This window comes from Coloeus monedula (assembly GCF_965178545.1).
Source record: "Coloeus monedula genome assembly, chromosome: 10".
Lineage (NCBI taxonomy): Eukaryota > Metazoa > Chordata > Aves > Passeriformes > Corvidae > Coloeus > Coloeus monedula.
Window position 1 is genome coordinate 9,333,050 of NC_138790.1, and position 17,560 is coordinate 9,350,609.

The 17,560-nt window shown below is 41.0% G+C and overlaps 1 protein-coding gene across 1 annotated transcript in view; it reads right to left on the reverse strand.

The window, feature by feature from the left end:
* DOCK10 (dedicator of cytokinesis 10) overlaps positions 1–17,560 on the reverse strand; it is a gene marked incomplete at its 5' end in the record, with an annotated part of 144,254 nt that overhangs the window by 70,384 nt on the left and 56,310 nt on the right. The window contains 2 exons of the mRNA XM_082287920.1: positions 2,253–2,335; positions 10,720–10,805. Of these exons, the coding sequence (XP_082144046.1) occupies positions 2,253–2,335; positions 10,720–10,805 (169 nt within the window). The remainder of the gene's footprint in view (positions 1–2,252; positions 2,336–10,719; positions 10,806–17,560) is intronic.

The window sequence follows — 17,560 nt, forward strand, 5'->3', positions numbered from 1 at the left end:
TAAAAGAGGTAGTGAGAGCTCACAGAGAGGAATTTAAGGAATAAGAAAGTGCTGAGAAAAACCTCCAAGGAGGAACACACTCAGAGAAAAACTAAAGCAATTGCTAAATATTTTGGTCCTGTCATGCACATGGTGCTGAGCTCTGCCCTGGTGCCACAGCACTGCTGCAGTGGGCATGTTGAGTACTCACTGCCTGCCCCAGGTGCTCAGCATCACACTGCAACTGCTTTCCAAACAGAAAGGGTCAGGATTCAGAAAGAGTAACTCAGAGAAAAATCTTCTACACTATGCAGCCATGTTGTACAACTGAGTGACCCAGCACAGCATGGCCTCAAGCACAACCAAGCATGAACACCTTCAGTGCTGCTGAAAGCTGCTGAGCCCCAATATTTATATTTCTATATGGAAAAGGCCACAGGGAAGTTCAGCACACCCTCAGTGAATGGAATTACTTTAGCCACAGTTAGATCTGGCATTGTAAATGATATTCCTTTCCCACGATGTAAAGCTAAACACTTAACACTCATCTAGTATTCCCCAATACAATGACTTTCTATAAAGGGATTGATACAAGAACATGCTCAGATTTCTGAAAGTACAACAGCAGATCTCTTCAAACAAAAACCTGTAAAAACTGGGCATCCAGAGCTATCAACAGTGAGACACAGTAAAATGACAAAGACATATCAGGCCACTTTATCTTTCTTGAAAAGATTTAGTCTCAAACACCAAACTTCATAACATGCATGTGCAAATCAAGGTTGAAGCGGCTGGAAACAATATGAAATGAGGTAGACCTCGAACCAGATCTGTTAAAGGTATGTTAAGCTCAAAAGCCATGGCAGCTTTCAGCAAACAAAATGCAGACAACTCCTGCTATAATTTTGCATCTAAAATTTCAACCAGTGTGGCACCCATAACATTCCTAAGAGACACAAGATCTCGTGTCAGTATAATCCTCAGTACAATGCATGTGGCTGGGGGGGGGGGAAGTAAGATGCAAGACACGAGCATGAACCCATGAAAGCAAATCCCATTAAGCACCACACTAAAATATCCTTCGCAGAAGAGGATGTATGTAATCAGCTAAAACGTACTTTTGTGCACAGTAATGCACCCACATCTGTCCAATGCATATTTCATAAGAGTGAAGACATTTAAGGTTAAATGGAAAACTGCTGTGCTACAAACATTTTTCTTGAGCACTAAATGCATTAATTTTCTAAACCAATCAGGAGGCTGGGTACTTAAGAAAGGGTATGTTTATAATCTCTGATTAGCAAAACTGCTCTTAATGGCTTTTTGTACTACCACGTACTCTGTTCATAAAAATACCAACATACAAGAGCAAATGCAGGTCTAAGGGAAGGTTTGCAGTGCAAAACCCTCTGAACACAGCATCTAACTGGGCCATAAGACTCAGTTTATCAGTTCCTGAAGCAATGAAGTTAGTACTAGTTCCCATCCAACCCAAGCCTGGAGCACCCATCCATTTCTTCATTATGTGCAGGTAAAAACCTTTTTCATCCAGTATTGAAATTTTAGTGACTCAAATTCCAGGAAAGGAGGCAGTAACAGCTCATTCTGGCACTTAGTGATTTTGTTAACTACCCTCTAAAGCTTTCCTCAGGGGCAGGACACAAACCTTCCAGAAACAAGAGCATGAGTAGGAACTCACGCATGCAGGAATGAGCACCAGAGTCTTAACTTCTTTCCACTCAAGTCAAGGAACTTATTCCTGCCCCTCCCAGCACTTCTACAGCAATTTTCATGCCCCCAAGCACAGGAAGGGTGCCCCTTACCCTGACACCAGCACATCTCTGTAGCCTTGTACCATCAGTGCACCCAGTTCTCCTGTACAAGGCAGCTACAAAGCACTGAAATCCTTCTTTCTGTTACACAGGGTAACTAAAAGGAGAATTAATCCCAGTGAAAGGTGAGTGACATTTATGCATTATTAAGGAAAATGAAAAGCCACCTCTCCTGTATCAACTGTGCTTTGAATACGCAAATACGCTTGTAAGGATTTGAATCAGCACTAATGGAGTTTGTTGATACCAGTGAATTCTGCGGAGTCTTGAACTTTTCTGAAGGACCTTTGCTTCCCCTTTTTAAAAATGCAAGGCACTAAAAATATGGTAAAACAAGCACAGCGGAAGACAAAGGAAAGTGCAAATATGGACAAAGCTTAGCAAATGACACAAGCCTAAAGGGAAAAAATAATAAAAAGGAGAACTTATGTGAGTTCTTACTGTGGTAAGTGTCGAAAATCTTCTGAATAGGGTTCATATTTGTAGTTCACAACATGCCAGTGGGAACTGTAGTATTTACAAGCCTAATCAGAAGAAACACAAACAACAACAATAGAATTACTACAAATGTTTAGACTCAAGAAGGCTAGAGAACTGATAAAGTTCTGAGGCAGCCCACGTGCTAGAGAACATATTCTTCTCTTTTAGAGCTGGGTGCACAGTTCTTAAAGGAAAGCCACAGTCATATATTTCCATATTTTGAAGCACAATTTCCCTTTAAAATCAAATGCACTGAATCACACAAGATGGAGGAAGGAGCTGATAGCAATTTAACATGCTTTACTGATTCTCATCTGCTTTCTAGGAAGCATCATTAAATTATATAGTTACTGCTTCAAAAGACATGATCTAGTTTAGGCCTGACTTCCTCCATGGACATTGATTATACAGTTTTTGTTTGCATCTTGTTTCATTACCTAAGCCTTCCACTCTAAATACATTTGCTTTATTCTTTTTACTCCCCCTTGTTGCAGCACAAGCCCTCTACTTCTTATTCTGCCCTTAAGGATTGATCTGTAACCTCTCAATAACATTCAAGAATATATTAACAGGACTATAATTTTTCACCAGTCTCATTTTCCCTTCCACACTGAATTTGCTCAGTCATGTCATCATGTACTTTCCGCTATCTAAAATTTTTCTTGCTGGTTTTGCATTCGCCTTTGGAAAGTGTTCTTAATACATCAATCTCCCTTAAATAAGGAAGCCAGACCTGAACTATACAGAAGAGCTTGGCTGTGCTGTCAAATAGAGCAGAATATCTGTGCAATTTATTTGATGCAGAACTTTTATGTATGCAGTTAAACCCAACATGACATTTTGAAAGGCAACAAGATGCATGAAATACGTACAGTTATTGCTAAGGTACACATCTACAAGAAAAATGACACAATGTCAGAATTCCCAGTGATTCTTTATACAGTGTATAAATTGCAAACTGATATTTGCTGAAGATTTTACCCCAGTGTTGTATTATTTTCTCCCCACACTCCACCATAAAATTTGCACCAGCCCACCTGAGATGGAAAGGAAGGAAGAGAGGAATCAAGCCTAGAACCCAACAGTAGAAGTTGCTGCCCAAGGAGGAAAAGCAGGCATATCAGGAAGGAAAAGGGTGGAGAAAGAAGCAGCAACACTGAAAGAAATCTGAGGAGGGAACAGTGAAGACAGTCTCACAGAAAGGCATGAGACTCCAGAAGTCAAACAGAATGGAATAAAGGATATATCAAAGGTATCTAAATACCAAAAGCTATGCAGAGAAAGTAGAAAGAAAGAGAATAAAGGGACAATTATAAATTACTATAAAAAGGTTGACTGCTTCAACTGGGAGTATTCCCTCTCTTCACTCCTGCCTCTTCTGGAGTGCCCACAGGAGTCGTTGCTTGCACAGTGGTCTCTGCCTCAGAGGGACAGAGGGGATTATCAGGCTGCTGGAGCAAACCTGAGATGGGCTGACAACTTAACGGTGGTGCTGTCTAAATTACTCAGCACTGACTTAACAGACCACTTTTTAAAAATCTTGGGCAAAATATGCAGAGTATGTAGCCATAAATTATTTTAGGAAGTCATCTTTGTATCCAGAGTCTTCTGTGACAGCTTTATTTGGTTTAGAGTGTGGAAAAGGTGGCAAGGAAGTAGGTGCACATTTATAGGCACTTCTCTCCCTGGCAGTTCAGCACAACCAAAGGCAGTAAACACATTCCATGTGGATCCAGTATTTACCTTCTCATCTGACACAAGACCTCGTTATCTTACAGGATGCAGAATAAAATGTGACAATTAGACAGTATAATGACATATTCTCCAGGAATGAAGATAATATTGTAGCATTATAACTGACTCTCTCTGCACTTGGCAGGGTCAGGCCCAAAGGTACCCCTGACAACCATGTTCCTACACCTCTACAGCATTGTCTGCACTTGGCCTTTGACTATAGATATGATTAAAAAAAACCAGCCACTAAATCCCAACTGTTCTATGTTGCTTCATAAAACAACTTTATTGCTCCTGTGCTTGTGTTAAAACTATGTGATAGTAGCATGGGCCATAAGAACACTTTTACAAGGGTAACATATACTCTGTTCTACATGAGCCAATGAAAAGCTCATAGAGCATTGTGAGGGCAAGCACAGAATCTCCAATTCACACATCACTCCCCTTTTCCTTGGCAAATGTAAACCAAGTGAACCTTCTACAGAAAGGACCACTTTTCCCCTGTGGTACTTTCATTACTAAGTATTTTACTTAACAGATACAATTAAAGCCCACAGAGAACTCTCAGTGTGGACTTTTATTGCAAACATTATAGGCTAGTGTGTTCAAAAAAGCAGTTGTGAATAACATATAGAGCAGGCCACAGTATTTTATCCTGCAACTATAAAGGTTTATTGTGCTCCTCCAAGAAAAAGCTAATCAAAATTAAAATCAAAGGGGACAAAGCAGCACATTCAAGTATCACTCAGTAAATTCACAAAAGACAAGCCAACCCAATGCAACAGCTACCACTGTTCTTGAACTAGCTCGCTGTGGGGAAACTAGATCTCACTAAAAAGTAACACCAAAAAAAGGGTACAGATTTTCTCTTCAGAATATCCCAACTAAAAATTAAATACTTCTGCTAACCATACTGACTTAAAATTATTTTTTAAAATTGAAAATCATTATTGGAAATTAAGTTTTAGCAATGAGGAAAAATACCTGCAAACCTGATTTGATGAACAAGAAAAATCTTTCTAGAGGCAGAGATTTTATGAAGAGGCCAGAGCTGGCTACTACTGTTCCTGACAAAGAACAGACCCACCAATGCAGGGGCTGTTGAGCTCAAGTGAACTGTGGGGGAGGAAAAATATAGATGGAGAAATGGAAGTTTTGGGATGTGGGAGGGTTGGCACATGCTTGCATGAACTTTCTACTGTTCTGTTAACCAGGCAGGCAGCACAGCCTATTCCCAGGGGCTCTATCAAACTCAGGTATTTTTTTTTGGTTTGTTTGTTTTGGTTTTTTTGTTTGTTTTTCAGTTTTGTCCAGATGGCCTAATTTTATCTTATAGAGACAGACAATCCTGCAGGCTTTTTCTACCTGTAACTTCTTATCTCTGGCTCTGGTGATGACAGCATGATGACTACCACTGTGAAAAAGACACTTAAAAAAGATTTACCCAGCAATGGAAAGGAACCTATTGGAGGAAAAAAACCAAACCAAACCAGAAAAAAGGGGAAAGTGAGGGAAACATAAATAAAACAAACAACTTCCCTGCTTATATCCTTAGACAGCACTAGTATGTGGTCTTCAGAAAAAAAGATGCGCATATGATAAAAGTCATTCATGGAACAACTGGGCTCCTTGCAAAGGAACTGCAAGCACAGAGCAACTCTGGCCCCTCACTCACCCTGGCAGAGTGGCTGTTCCTAAGGTGGAACAGGGCAGGGCAAGCCCATGCAAGAGCTTGGAAACAGAAAGCAAAGACGTTCTGGAGCTGAATGTGGCCACAATGCTAGAAAGGAAGCTGCAGAGGTGGCTCCGCGCTCTGCCCCATGACGTGCACAGCCCTGCTCACAGAGCCTTCCCTCCCTCCTCTGACCTCAGCTGCAACAACCAAAGGAAGGAAGTGTGCAGGGATCTGGGGAGGTGGAAGGTGCTGTGATCACCCTGGGTGGAAATCCAGCCCTCCACCCAGGCCTGCCCCAGACTGCTCATATCCGCAATGAGCATGGCAGCAGCACGAGTGGCTGCTGCCAACCTGCACCTTCATTTTGGGGCTCTCAAAACTGTTCCCAAAATAACAGTTCACACTTATAGTAAAGTCCAGCGACACAGCCAAGTAACAAGCCAAAACACTGAAACACACTATTATTTTAAAGCATCAAACATTTTTAACAGGTATTTACCTTCTGCGCTATCGAAAGACTCACTACCCTTTAATAATCTATGTCTAGCCCTGAGCCTACAGCTCTTTCAAGCACTGAAAAAGCTTAGATTTTGAAGATGGGGAAATTTACACTGTGATGCGCAATAACAAAACTTTCTGGGTGTCACTGTCAACAGGAGTTCCCATTTTAGTCTGATTTTGAAAGAGGTAAGAACAATGCAGATTGGCCTGCAAATCAAAAAGCCTCAGAAATCCACTCTGTAGACACATAACCACTTTGAGAAGTTGTACAGGAGGCTGTTGCTTTTTCACATTGTGATTAATAAAACTCATGTTTCATAATTACTTACAGATCCTGTACACCCAACCAGCAAAATCTCAAATAAAACTCCCCCAAATGAGTGGCAAGAGCTTTGCAAGCTTACTACAAGTGACAGCTCCCTGTTGTGTATCCAGAAAACCTCCACAAGGAAGTTCAGAGACACTCACATGAACACTGTATTATCATAGACAAAGTTAACTACAAATTAACAACATCATTCATCAAATGAAATTTCAATATTCCTACACTGTTATTTCATTTTGATGTGTTTTTCACCCAGGAAGCTCACTCCTTCTGCCCTTGCACAGCTCCTGCACCTCCTCATTCATGCAGCCAGCCCCTCTGCAAACACATTTCCAAAAAACTTATCCAAGTAGCACCTTTTGTTTATTTTTTTTTTTTTTTTGGAAGGATCAGCTGGCTTAAACTCATTTCATAAAGGAGAGCTGACAGCTAATATTTATTTACGTTCTGCATTTTTTTCACATCTACCTAGGATTTAATTCCTACAGATAATTCCTACACACACACAAACAGCATTTATTTGTGTGCACATAACTGCATTCTTCCTGAAAATACTGACTCGATGCAAACCAATAAATTATGTTGATTAAATATGTTGCAATTAGATAGTTCCTCAAATGAAATATAACTTAGAATAGCAAGTGCACTATCCCCTTGTATTTTCAAATGAAATGTGGGGAAAATCCCAAGAATTCCCATTTGATCTGCATATTCAGGATACAGACTAAGGAAAGGTGATATTAGGAATGTTTTTACTGTCTAAAAGGAAGAATTTTATTTCATGTCTTATGAAGTGAATGTTTCTATTTGCCAAAATTATGGACCATGAGGACAATGCTGACTGGCATAAATGCAGCAGACATGCAGCAGACCCTGTGAGGAGAGAGAAAATTCAGAATTTGGAAGGAAACAACATGATAAAGGAAGTCAGGAATACTTAAAACAACAAACCACTGAAGACAATTTTATTCTGGCTTTAAAAGTTCCTGGAAACTTCTCCTTTCTAACTAATTTAATTCCTCAGGCTGATCCTGCCTAAGAAAAGTTAAAGTGGAAAAATCCATAAGGAAAACATCCTAGTACAACTACAGGTATAGGAATAACCAATTCACAAAGTATTAACTTTAAAATATAGCTAATACTTAGGTATAAATTAATAAAGAGACAGGTATTAATCATAAAATGTAAACTATCTATTCTCTTTGCAGGCAAAAAATACTTTTTAAGGGACTATTTATTTATTTGTCACCTTAGTTTTATTTTGTTTTAGATTTTCATTTTACAGTTTCAGAAAAACACAGATGGTCAGACATCTTTTTTAAAGGCAATTCTTCTGCCTCACCCACTACCATAACATTTCAATATCACAAACAGGGAAAGTTTTGCATTCCTGAGGAATACAAAGCAGTATTATGAGAACTGAATGGACGAATAGAGGCACAAACCTTCCACTACAGGTGGACCACATCAAATGCCATCGATACTGAAAGCATTTCTCAGCAACATTAGCCTCATCGTTCTTCATCTGGCTTGTCAGCTCTTTTGGATCATAAACCAATATTGTCCAGGCAACTGAGTCCTCCTGGTGTGCCTCTAAGTACTGTTTAATGGTTGCTTGAGGAAGGGAAACTTGATCAAGTCCCCAGGCTGCCTTTGTATGGATTTTGGTAAGGGCTGGGGAAAAAATCCCCTCATCCTTGAAGGGCTATAGCAGTGAAAGAGCTCGAGGTGGAAGAAAAGCTTTCCTATAGTCACCAGAGAGAAAGCCAGGAAGAAACAGCCAGGATTTTAAGGGATTATCACAGATTTCTGACAATCCTTTACAAATGACCTCATCTTGTAGACAAGACCATCTGAACACCACCAAGCAGCCAGAAGAATGAGATGAGATAATGGATCTGAGGTCTTGAAACGGTTTCAGTACCATGTCCTCACACTGCATCACATGGAGGAAATTAGTTTCACCTCCAAGATCAGACCCTTCTTTTGAAGTTCAACAACTTGCTCCATGTCTTTGTCTCACCTTGCTAAAGTACTGAGATAGTGAACAGTCAGAGACAGCTGATACCAAAATGGCTTCAGCAGGATGAGCTGTACATTCCCCAGAGTCTCATCAGGAATTAGGCATTTGATCCTGGCTTGCCATAAATCCAGGTGACCAACAGTCAGTCAAGTGTGCACAAGGTGGACACCTTCACTGTTCATACAGTTCAATATATCATGCTATATTTGAAGAAAGACTCCTTCAGCAAGTGAAGTGTTGGCTTTTCCACAGTTCCAAGAGAGAAGTGAAGGTCACCAATCCCACTCCTGCACATCTATCCAGAAGTGACCGACACCTACCTGGAACACAACAGAGATGTATACTGCTAGGGCAGTACACATCTCTGCAATTGCTGCAGGGGACTACAATCACAGATCTTCACAGAACCCCATGCTCAGTTTCACCTAATTTTGGACTAGAAACCATCCTCTCCATGGGGTTTAATTTATTGTGTGTGTATATATATGTATGTGTGTATATATATATATATATATATACATATATATATGTATATATATATATATATATATATATATATACACACACACACACACACAGTTTTTGGCTTTGTGGCAAATTGGAATACATGCATTACTACTTTAAAACAGGGTCTTTACCCTGCCACTATTCCATGCACAGGCTTAGTAATACTGGTTTTTTCCACTGCTTTGCTCCTCTCTCCCCCTCCTCTTGGCTCACTGGTACTGCAGAGAAAGCTAATAGATGTACTCAGTATGTGTTTTACAAGGTGGCTGTTAGCATCCCCTTGGCGTGCTCAGCTGTAACGATTCCCAGGAACTGTGCACCGTGTTCCATTTTTAGACCCACCACTTTCTCTGTAAAGCCATGAGCACAGTGCTGGCCTTGCAACTTGTGGAACTTTAAAATAAAAAGCAGACCCCAAAGTGCTGAAAGGCAGTGAGGCTTCTGGGAAGGTAGATAACTCCACAAGCTATGTTATCTTTTAACACTGCTGCCAGATTAGCAAAGATGGCAAAGTTCAGACAATCTGAGCTGGCAGTAAATTATTATTGCTCTTTTTAGACCTGCTGAAAAGAAATAGGGCCAGCCTGTAAAACGTCACATTGCATACAATTCAACAGCTACATTTCTGCCTAATTTTGGATTTAATGATTTCTAATTTCTGTGTTTGTCTGCAACTGACTTTTCCTCCACAGTTTCCTCTTGCAGTTATAGTGCCTATGAAATACTTTTTCAGACCAGGAAGTGCAGCATGAAAAATCCCAACTGGTGAAAAAAAGGCCAAGAACCATCACATTATGGGCCAATTATCAGTGCTCGGAATTAAACTCCTTCTAGAAGTTGACTGAAAATTTGGTTTCATAAACCTGTTTTGTTAATGCAAATAGTGAGATATATTTCACATCTATAATGAAAGATGGGAAGGTTCAGGGAGCCATCTAAAGTAAATTCCTTTGAACAGTGCAATCAACTCCTTTAAAGTCCTTCAAAGTGATAAAACCAGTGATAACACAAAATATTCCTGAGGTAGCAGGATGAGAAATCTTCTCCTACAATCTGAGATCAGGTATGGAGACAATACAACCATAGGGGTTTTTTAAAGGTAGAGCAAACTCCTGGTGGGCCTCTAACTGTCATGGAAGAATTTTGTTGAACTTTCTATTATGAAGGTAAAACAGACTCTAAATACTTAAAATAAATATAAACCCCTATGCACCCTTCACACAGTGCACCTATTCCTCATATATACAGCTCCAAATGAGATACATACCTTGTAATAACACCTGAGAGTCTAAACCAGTGCCAATTGGTTATCTATTTTTGGAAAGATATCAATATTTTCAAAGGCAAAGCACATGCAGATCACCAATCATTAGCAGTGATGTAAAAATACCAACATCAATATCAGTGGACTAGTGGTGACAGGGAATGCAGCTGGAAAACAGTACAATGACAGGCTGATTCAGTGCATTTACAATTTTTCTAGATACAAACATCTCACAGTAGGCAACTGCAGACATGCTGCTAACCCTCCCCCCTCCTACTGGCCTTCAAAATTCAAACCTGATTCAAATCACCTAAAACATATTAAAAGAAAAAAGATGTTCATTATAAACATAGCAAGCCTCCTCCAGACTCTTGGTTTCATTTAAAATTAGATACTCACCTCTCTAACAAATAAATTTTCTGCTTTTTGTTCTGCATCTTCAGGTACAGAAGGATACAGTGTCCTGATTTCCAGTGAAATTGTGTCTATCTGGCAATAAACAAAAAACGTGCAATTTAGTCAAAGGCAAACAGAACAGCAGTTTTGTCTCAGGAAGAGGTTAAGAACCTTGTTATCATGGCTTGCATTTTTCAGCTTGTCATGCAGCCAACACACATGCATACCAACAACTGCAGCCCAGCTCCTGCCCACACACACTATTCAATACTATCAGCTAAGGCATTAATTAGCAAGCAAGAACAGTGCTTGAGTAGATTTCTGGGAATAAAGCTGTTCCAAGCAAAGTTCCTTCAGTCTCTGAGGTTTCTGATAAAAAAAAAAGTCAAGTCTTCCTTACATCCTCTCCCAGAAATATATGCCAAATCCAAGAGTGCTACTTTCTTCCTCCACTTCCTTTCTCCACCTCATGCTTTTCTGGCAAGGAATGTGGAGACAGAACTAAAAGCTTTGACTCTTTTGAAAGGAGAAGAGAGGAGTAGAGTCCCCCCAAGAAGCTGCAAAAGGGAGTGCCACAGGACAGCTCGGTGGCCGGAAAGCAAGGAGAACCAGGCAGCAGCTTCTCAGAGGGACATTCCCACCTGTGGGCACAGGCAGCAGGACAGGGCCGACAAGGGACTCCTGCCACTGCCTGAAGTCTCTTCCAGCCTCCACAGCCTGCACAAATTAAGCCCTTTTTCTGAAAGCAGCTGCTGGCTGAGCTGTCTTGTCAGGCCCCAGAGCAGGAAACCACAGAGAAAAGTGGATCTCCTGAAGTTCTCCACAAGGAGCCAAGCTTCCCTTAGTTCCCAGCAAGCCAACAAGAGGCCAGGGCCACCAGCAGTGCCTGTGTGACCCAGGGCCCCTGTGCTGGGGTTGGCCAAGGCAGCCGCTTCACAAAAGGCTCACAAGAGGAAGCTTTGGGGTATTTTCAATTAACCTATATATCTGTCCCGCTCATTTTCTCTGCCATAAGAGGAGAAAACAACCAAAATCAACACCCAGCAGCCTAGATTATGCTCTCAGTTACAATGGAGTAACTTTTCACTCAAGACAGCAAAGGACCGAAACCCAGACAAATCTGGCCTCCCAAACCCATTTTCTCTTCCATTACAAAAAGACCCATGATTTCCAGAGGAAGGCCTGTGGCACACAACTCTTTAATATGAAGAATCACTACGTACTAATACCATGAAGCAGCCTGCAGTACCTACTGCATCCCTGGAGGCTCTCTTCCATATCCTCACCCTCAGACTAAAAGGTGATGTTTTTTCTCTGTAAATTGAAGCACCCAAACTCTACATGAGTGCCTGAATATAATGGACTGCATTTTTCCTTAGAGTTTACATGAACCACTTTGATTTTCCCCCATCACTTTCCACATGAGTAGCTATGAAAGAAAGGCATGTATCACTCAGGCAGAAACATCATGGGATCCCCCGAACTTTTTCTGTTTCAGCTGGAGAGCTCAGGATACAATATGATTAAACCCTGGCTCTCACAAAAAAAATGATGGGGGTGTCATAGACACCAGAAAGTGAAAAAAAAATCCCATTGTTCTGATAAACTGAGCACAGTTTCCTAAATGTGGGTTCCTGGGCTCTACTCAGCTGTGTTATCAATGCCTGCATGAAGTGCTTTACACAATCATTGAGTCTATGAGTAAAAGAGACAGAAGATGGAGAAGTATGAATTTTCAGGCTATGTTTAGTAAGAGATGTCTGAATTCTTGGTTGCTTAGGGACTTCCCAGCAGTACCCACAGTCTCTGGAATGCACCTCATTGCTTTTACTTCACACATATGTGACATTTGAAGCAGTAATGTTTTTTCAGCAGTCATGACAAGACGCAATCCCTGAGCACAGCTGAAAAGCCTGGGGTGCCCCTGTGGCCCATGATATTGAGCTCTTCCCAGGGCTGGGCCCTGCAGCCATGAAGCACCCTCCTCCCAGCACACACAGCACTGCTGAAGATCTGCTCCTCTTCCCAGACAGAGGCAGAGTGGGAGGCCATAGGAGAGGAGATGAAATGTACTCTGTACCTCACACTGACCCTGTCACGATGGTGAATAAGCTTCAGAGAGAGCAACAGCCTGTTCTGCTTGCCCACAGCAAAACTTGCCTGCTCCATGTATTGCACAGAAAGTAGTTTCCAGTATTTTTTTATAGGTAGGACATATAGCAAGTAATTTCTTTTTACCTAATACAACACTTGTCAACTGATACGAACACACTGAGACAGGCAACATCTACCTTAGTGGGGCCATTGTGCCTCCCTCTCCTTACACAGCCTGATAAAAATACTGTAGCTGAACAAGACAGGTAACCCAAGCCCGCTGTTCTGCCTGTGGTGCCCTTCCCAGCTGCACTTGAAAGAAAGAAACAGAGCCCTGCAAACCTGAGAAATCGGGTAACACTGGGCTTGCTGCCTTTCTAGACTTTGACAAAGAATACCACATGTTTATTTACAAAGAATTGGGACATGGAAAATGTTATATATTGTTATATTTAAACTTGTCTTAAAAACTACAAAGCACTTCCCTTCTGAGAACTACTCATGTTTAACCACTTAGCTGCAAAAGCTTGGCCACAAAGGCACTTCCTGTTCATAGTCAATTACTTTCAAAGTTAAATGCTCCTAAAGGCTGATCAGGAACGGTATTATTCACCAAAACTGCTTTATTCAGAAAAGAACTAAATTTCAACAACAGAACATGTGCTTCTGAGTCAGTCACCCAAAAAATTAAAGATTTTATTTAGAGAATTCAGTATGTATAAATGTGCTGTGAATTCAGCCTAATTTCTAATGTTTAGGCAATCATGGCACTTGTCTGTTCAAGCCAAAGGCCAATTACCCTCTCATTTGTGCATGCAAACTGTGGTAATCAAATAATGCAGGTATCAGCCTAAAGCATTCAAGTCTGTAATTCTTCTGAATTATTTTAAATTTATTTTATATAAATATCCTATATCTAGCCATGATTTCTGGCACTGCCAGGCTGTCTTATTTGCATAAGCTGTTGGCCCCAGGTGTTGGATGAGTTACAAGGTGCAATTTCCCTAAGCACCTTCTCTTGCCACATTCACCTTCTACAATGAAGCATGGAAGTTAATACTGCTCCTTTTCAAACACTGATTAGGAATAATGTTTTCAGGCAGTGACTACTTCCCAGTGACATGGTGAATTTAGCATTTGAAAATGGAGTTCAAACTCCATTAGCCATTTCAAACATTTTCAGTCTGAATCTATTCTGAATAGCTTTTAGTCTGAAAGCACGTTAGCAGTGGTTAAATCTTTAGAGGGATTCATCAACAATGATGATATTTACTTCCTGCAAAGGCCGCCCTTCAGAGAGACCTAACCACACACGGGCTGACATGTTCCTCCCTGGTAATGCTTATGTTCAAGCTCTCTAAAGAAAAGCTGCTCAGCCCCACTTTCATCCAAGTAAACAGATTTACTTAATGTTACCAAAACCTGCAATGAGTTAGTCCATCAAATTAAAAAGCAGGCTAAGATGCGACTATGCTGTACAAATACCATGGTGCAGAGGCTGTTGTGGTACAGAGCTCCCTGACAGGCTGCGGTCCCAGCACAGATCTCACCACCTGTGCAGGCTGCAAAGAGAAAGGAAAGCAGGAACAGAGCACATTTAAAGGACAGATTTTGCCCCATCACTCCCTGAATCACATTCAGTGTGAGAGGCTATGCTTTGCTGACTGCATTAAACAGTTGGAATGCACCCCTAGGAGTCCAGATACCTCTCACTGTCCTGCTCCTGCCAGCCCATGCAAATGTGCACGTCAAGGATACCCATAACACCATTAGTCATGAGAGAAATGGACTCAATTTCTGCTCCTCTAAGAATGAGCAGATACTCCTTGTCACATGGGAAAGTGGGAGCTAAGTCATGTGCTATTTGACATAACTCATGATCTCACCACCATAACTCTTCTGATCTTAGAAATAACAGTCAGGTTTCCAAGGGGTTTTTCAGGGGTTTTTCCAAGGAGGCCCAAGGCCTGCACTTCCAGCTGCCCCTATAGCACACGTTTCATGTGAAGAGGCAGTGTCCTTGATGACTCTTGCTCCCTCCCCTTACGGATGCATCTGGTTCTGTTATGAACTTCTGTATCCAGATGAACAACTTTTGTCCCTGCACAGCATCTAGAAAGCAGAGGTTTCACAACCTGAAAAATAGGGAGATTTTGGCTTTTGTTCAGAGCTAAAAAAAAGAACCTTGGAAACAATCATGCCTGCAGTGATGGCAAATACAGCAATTGCACAATTCAGCTCCTTTTCTTCTAAGGCCTCTGCAATACTTGGGAGGGAACAGGGCTCCCAGGTGGGCTTTCAGAAGCTCAAAGAGTCAGGAGCACATCAGACTGACCCTTCAACAGGTTTTGCATTATACAAGCAAGTTTTGCCATCTTACACCTGTCCTGAATTTAGGCAATGAATTATTGCTTCTATTGCAGGTTGAAAACCAGGCATTCAGCCATACTTATACAAATAGTTTTAAAAAGTCTGAGTTCCACTTTTCAAACAGATTTAGGAAAGTCATACATGAGAAGGAGGAACAAATTTTCACGACCCAGGGAGTTTAACATGCTTTTATAGTATACAAATTTAAGTGACCATTAAATACTTTCATCTACCTTTTTAAAACAATTAACTTACATTTATCAACATACCATTAACATACACTTAGTTACTAAACCTGCACACAAGCAAAGCTATTAGCAAAGGAGTGCTGAGCCTGTTGCCACTAAGGAAGAGCAGCTGTGATTTTAAGCAAGACTTCAGATCCTGGAGAGATTTGAAAAGAGGCTGCTGGGCATTCAGTGAATTTCCAAAGGATGGAAGAAAATATGAAAAATTACTTACGAAAGGATACAGCAAGTATTTTGTTTGGATACATGACAGTGCCTAGGAGCAGAAGTACAGATGTATGACAACAAATCCAGGCAACAATAAGATGTCAAAGGTTAAAGGTGGGAGTGAGACCAACTTGAAGGAAGGTATAACACTTCCTTCATGGCCTCCTTTCTGGCAAACACATAGCAGAAAAGTGAGAAATAGGAATCCCAGACAGCAGCAGTTCCAGTTGTTAAGGGGAGTGTGCCCAGGTTTGGGGAGCAGAAGGTAAAGGAAGCAAAGCAACCCAATGGTGAGGATGCAAAACTACCAGGATCATCACCAAGCTTGCCTTTTTATAAGTACAACAGGAAGGCAATCAACTCCCTCTTACTACCACCAAGAAGTACAGTGTAAGCTCTGCTCTGATGCATTGCTGCAGAAATTTCCACTGGCCATTATTTCACAGCACAGCAACAGAAGGGATCCAGGAACAGGTGAAACTTGAAGCTGAGCTGACATGCTTTTTCTGAAATGGAAAATGGACTTTGGGCAGGCAAATGAGTTATAAGGAAGGAATTGCTAGGAAAACAAGAAGTGGAACTGATGTGAATCGATTATTTTTTATTTTTTTAAGGGATTATTAAGCATGGTTACAAAAGAAGTGAAGTATCTTTTCCCCAGCTGGAATAAAACCAGAGAAGGCATCTGTAATGTATACACCTTGTACTCTTCTGCGGAGATGCAGGGGAATGGAGGAATAGAGTCTACCAGACTCTGATATAAAGAATTCTCTGCTGTTCCACAGACTTCACATAAGATGTTAGAAATGACCAACAGAAGTCTTGTGAGAATAACAGCATTCTCTTTGAATGCAAGTAAAAAGAGAAGCAATTCTGAGATGAAACAACAGTGACAATAATTCACCCATATCTGATGCATGTGGTGAACGACAGATCCAAAAATTGGAAATCATTATTAAAAGCAGAATTTTCTCCTCTGTCCACTGCCTCAGCCAACTCTTTTGGTTGGGGTTTCACTCTGAAGAGACTTTTGCCTATAGGATGTGCTCACCCACAGGCCCACGCTGGGTCTGTGTCAACACTGAGACATGAAGTCTGCAGCAAGTGTAATCATTAGGAGTTAAACAGGGCCAGCCACCATTTCCTTGGGCATTATCACATTAAATCCCACTCAGAGTCAGCCTGGGCACCTCCTAATTCAGTCAGACGTGGACCTCTTTCTACTCAAATGTCTGACCCAGACTTTTGTGCACAGGTGATATTTCAGCAGGAGAGAGCAGGACTAGAAATAGATATTCTGCAACTGGAACACCTGCCTGGTGCAGAAGCTCTGCAGTCCTGTCTGGTGACATAGGCTCTTGCCACTGACACTGACTTCAACAGGAGATAACAAAGATAAGAGAGGTTTATTGCAAGGATATGGACCCTATCTACCACTGCCTTTGCTCTTCTGTGAGTACAGACCATCTCCACCATGCAAGTACCTCTCTCATCTGTCTTAATCTCTTTTTTCTTATTATTTTTTGAATTTAGATAGATTATGCCAAATAGGTGCAAAGCATAACACAGAGGAAACAAAACAGAAGTAGCTACTAAAATCCAAGCAACAACTGCTCAAAATAAATGAAAATAAGGATATGAAAATACGCTTGACAGACAGAGGCCTTTAGCAGTAGGACAAGATTCTTCTTTCACTGAGAAGGTTTGCTCCATGGACTTGATCTCAGTTACTCTAAATCAAAGGGCTCAAGAGCCTTGTACATACAGCACGCAGTATGTCTATTCAGCTTTGTAATGTTAATTTCATAAATTGACAAACGTGCAAAATGGATAAAGGAATTAAAAATAATGAGGAAATCTATTCTGTTTAGCTTCTTTCAATCCCATGAGCACATTAACTCAGTTAATACCACCAAGGAAATAGA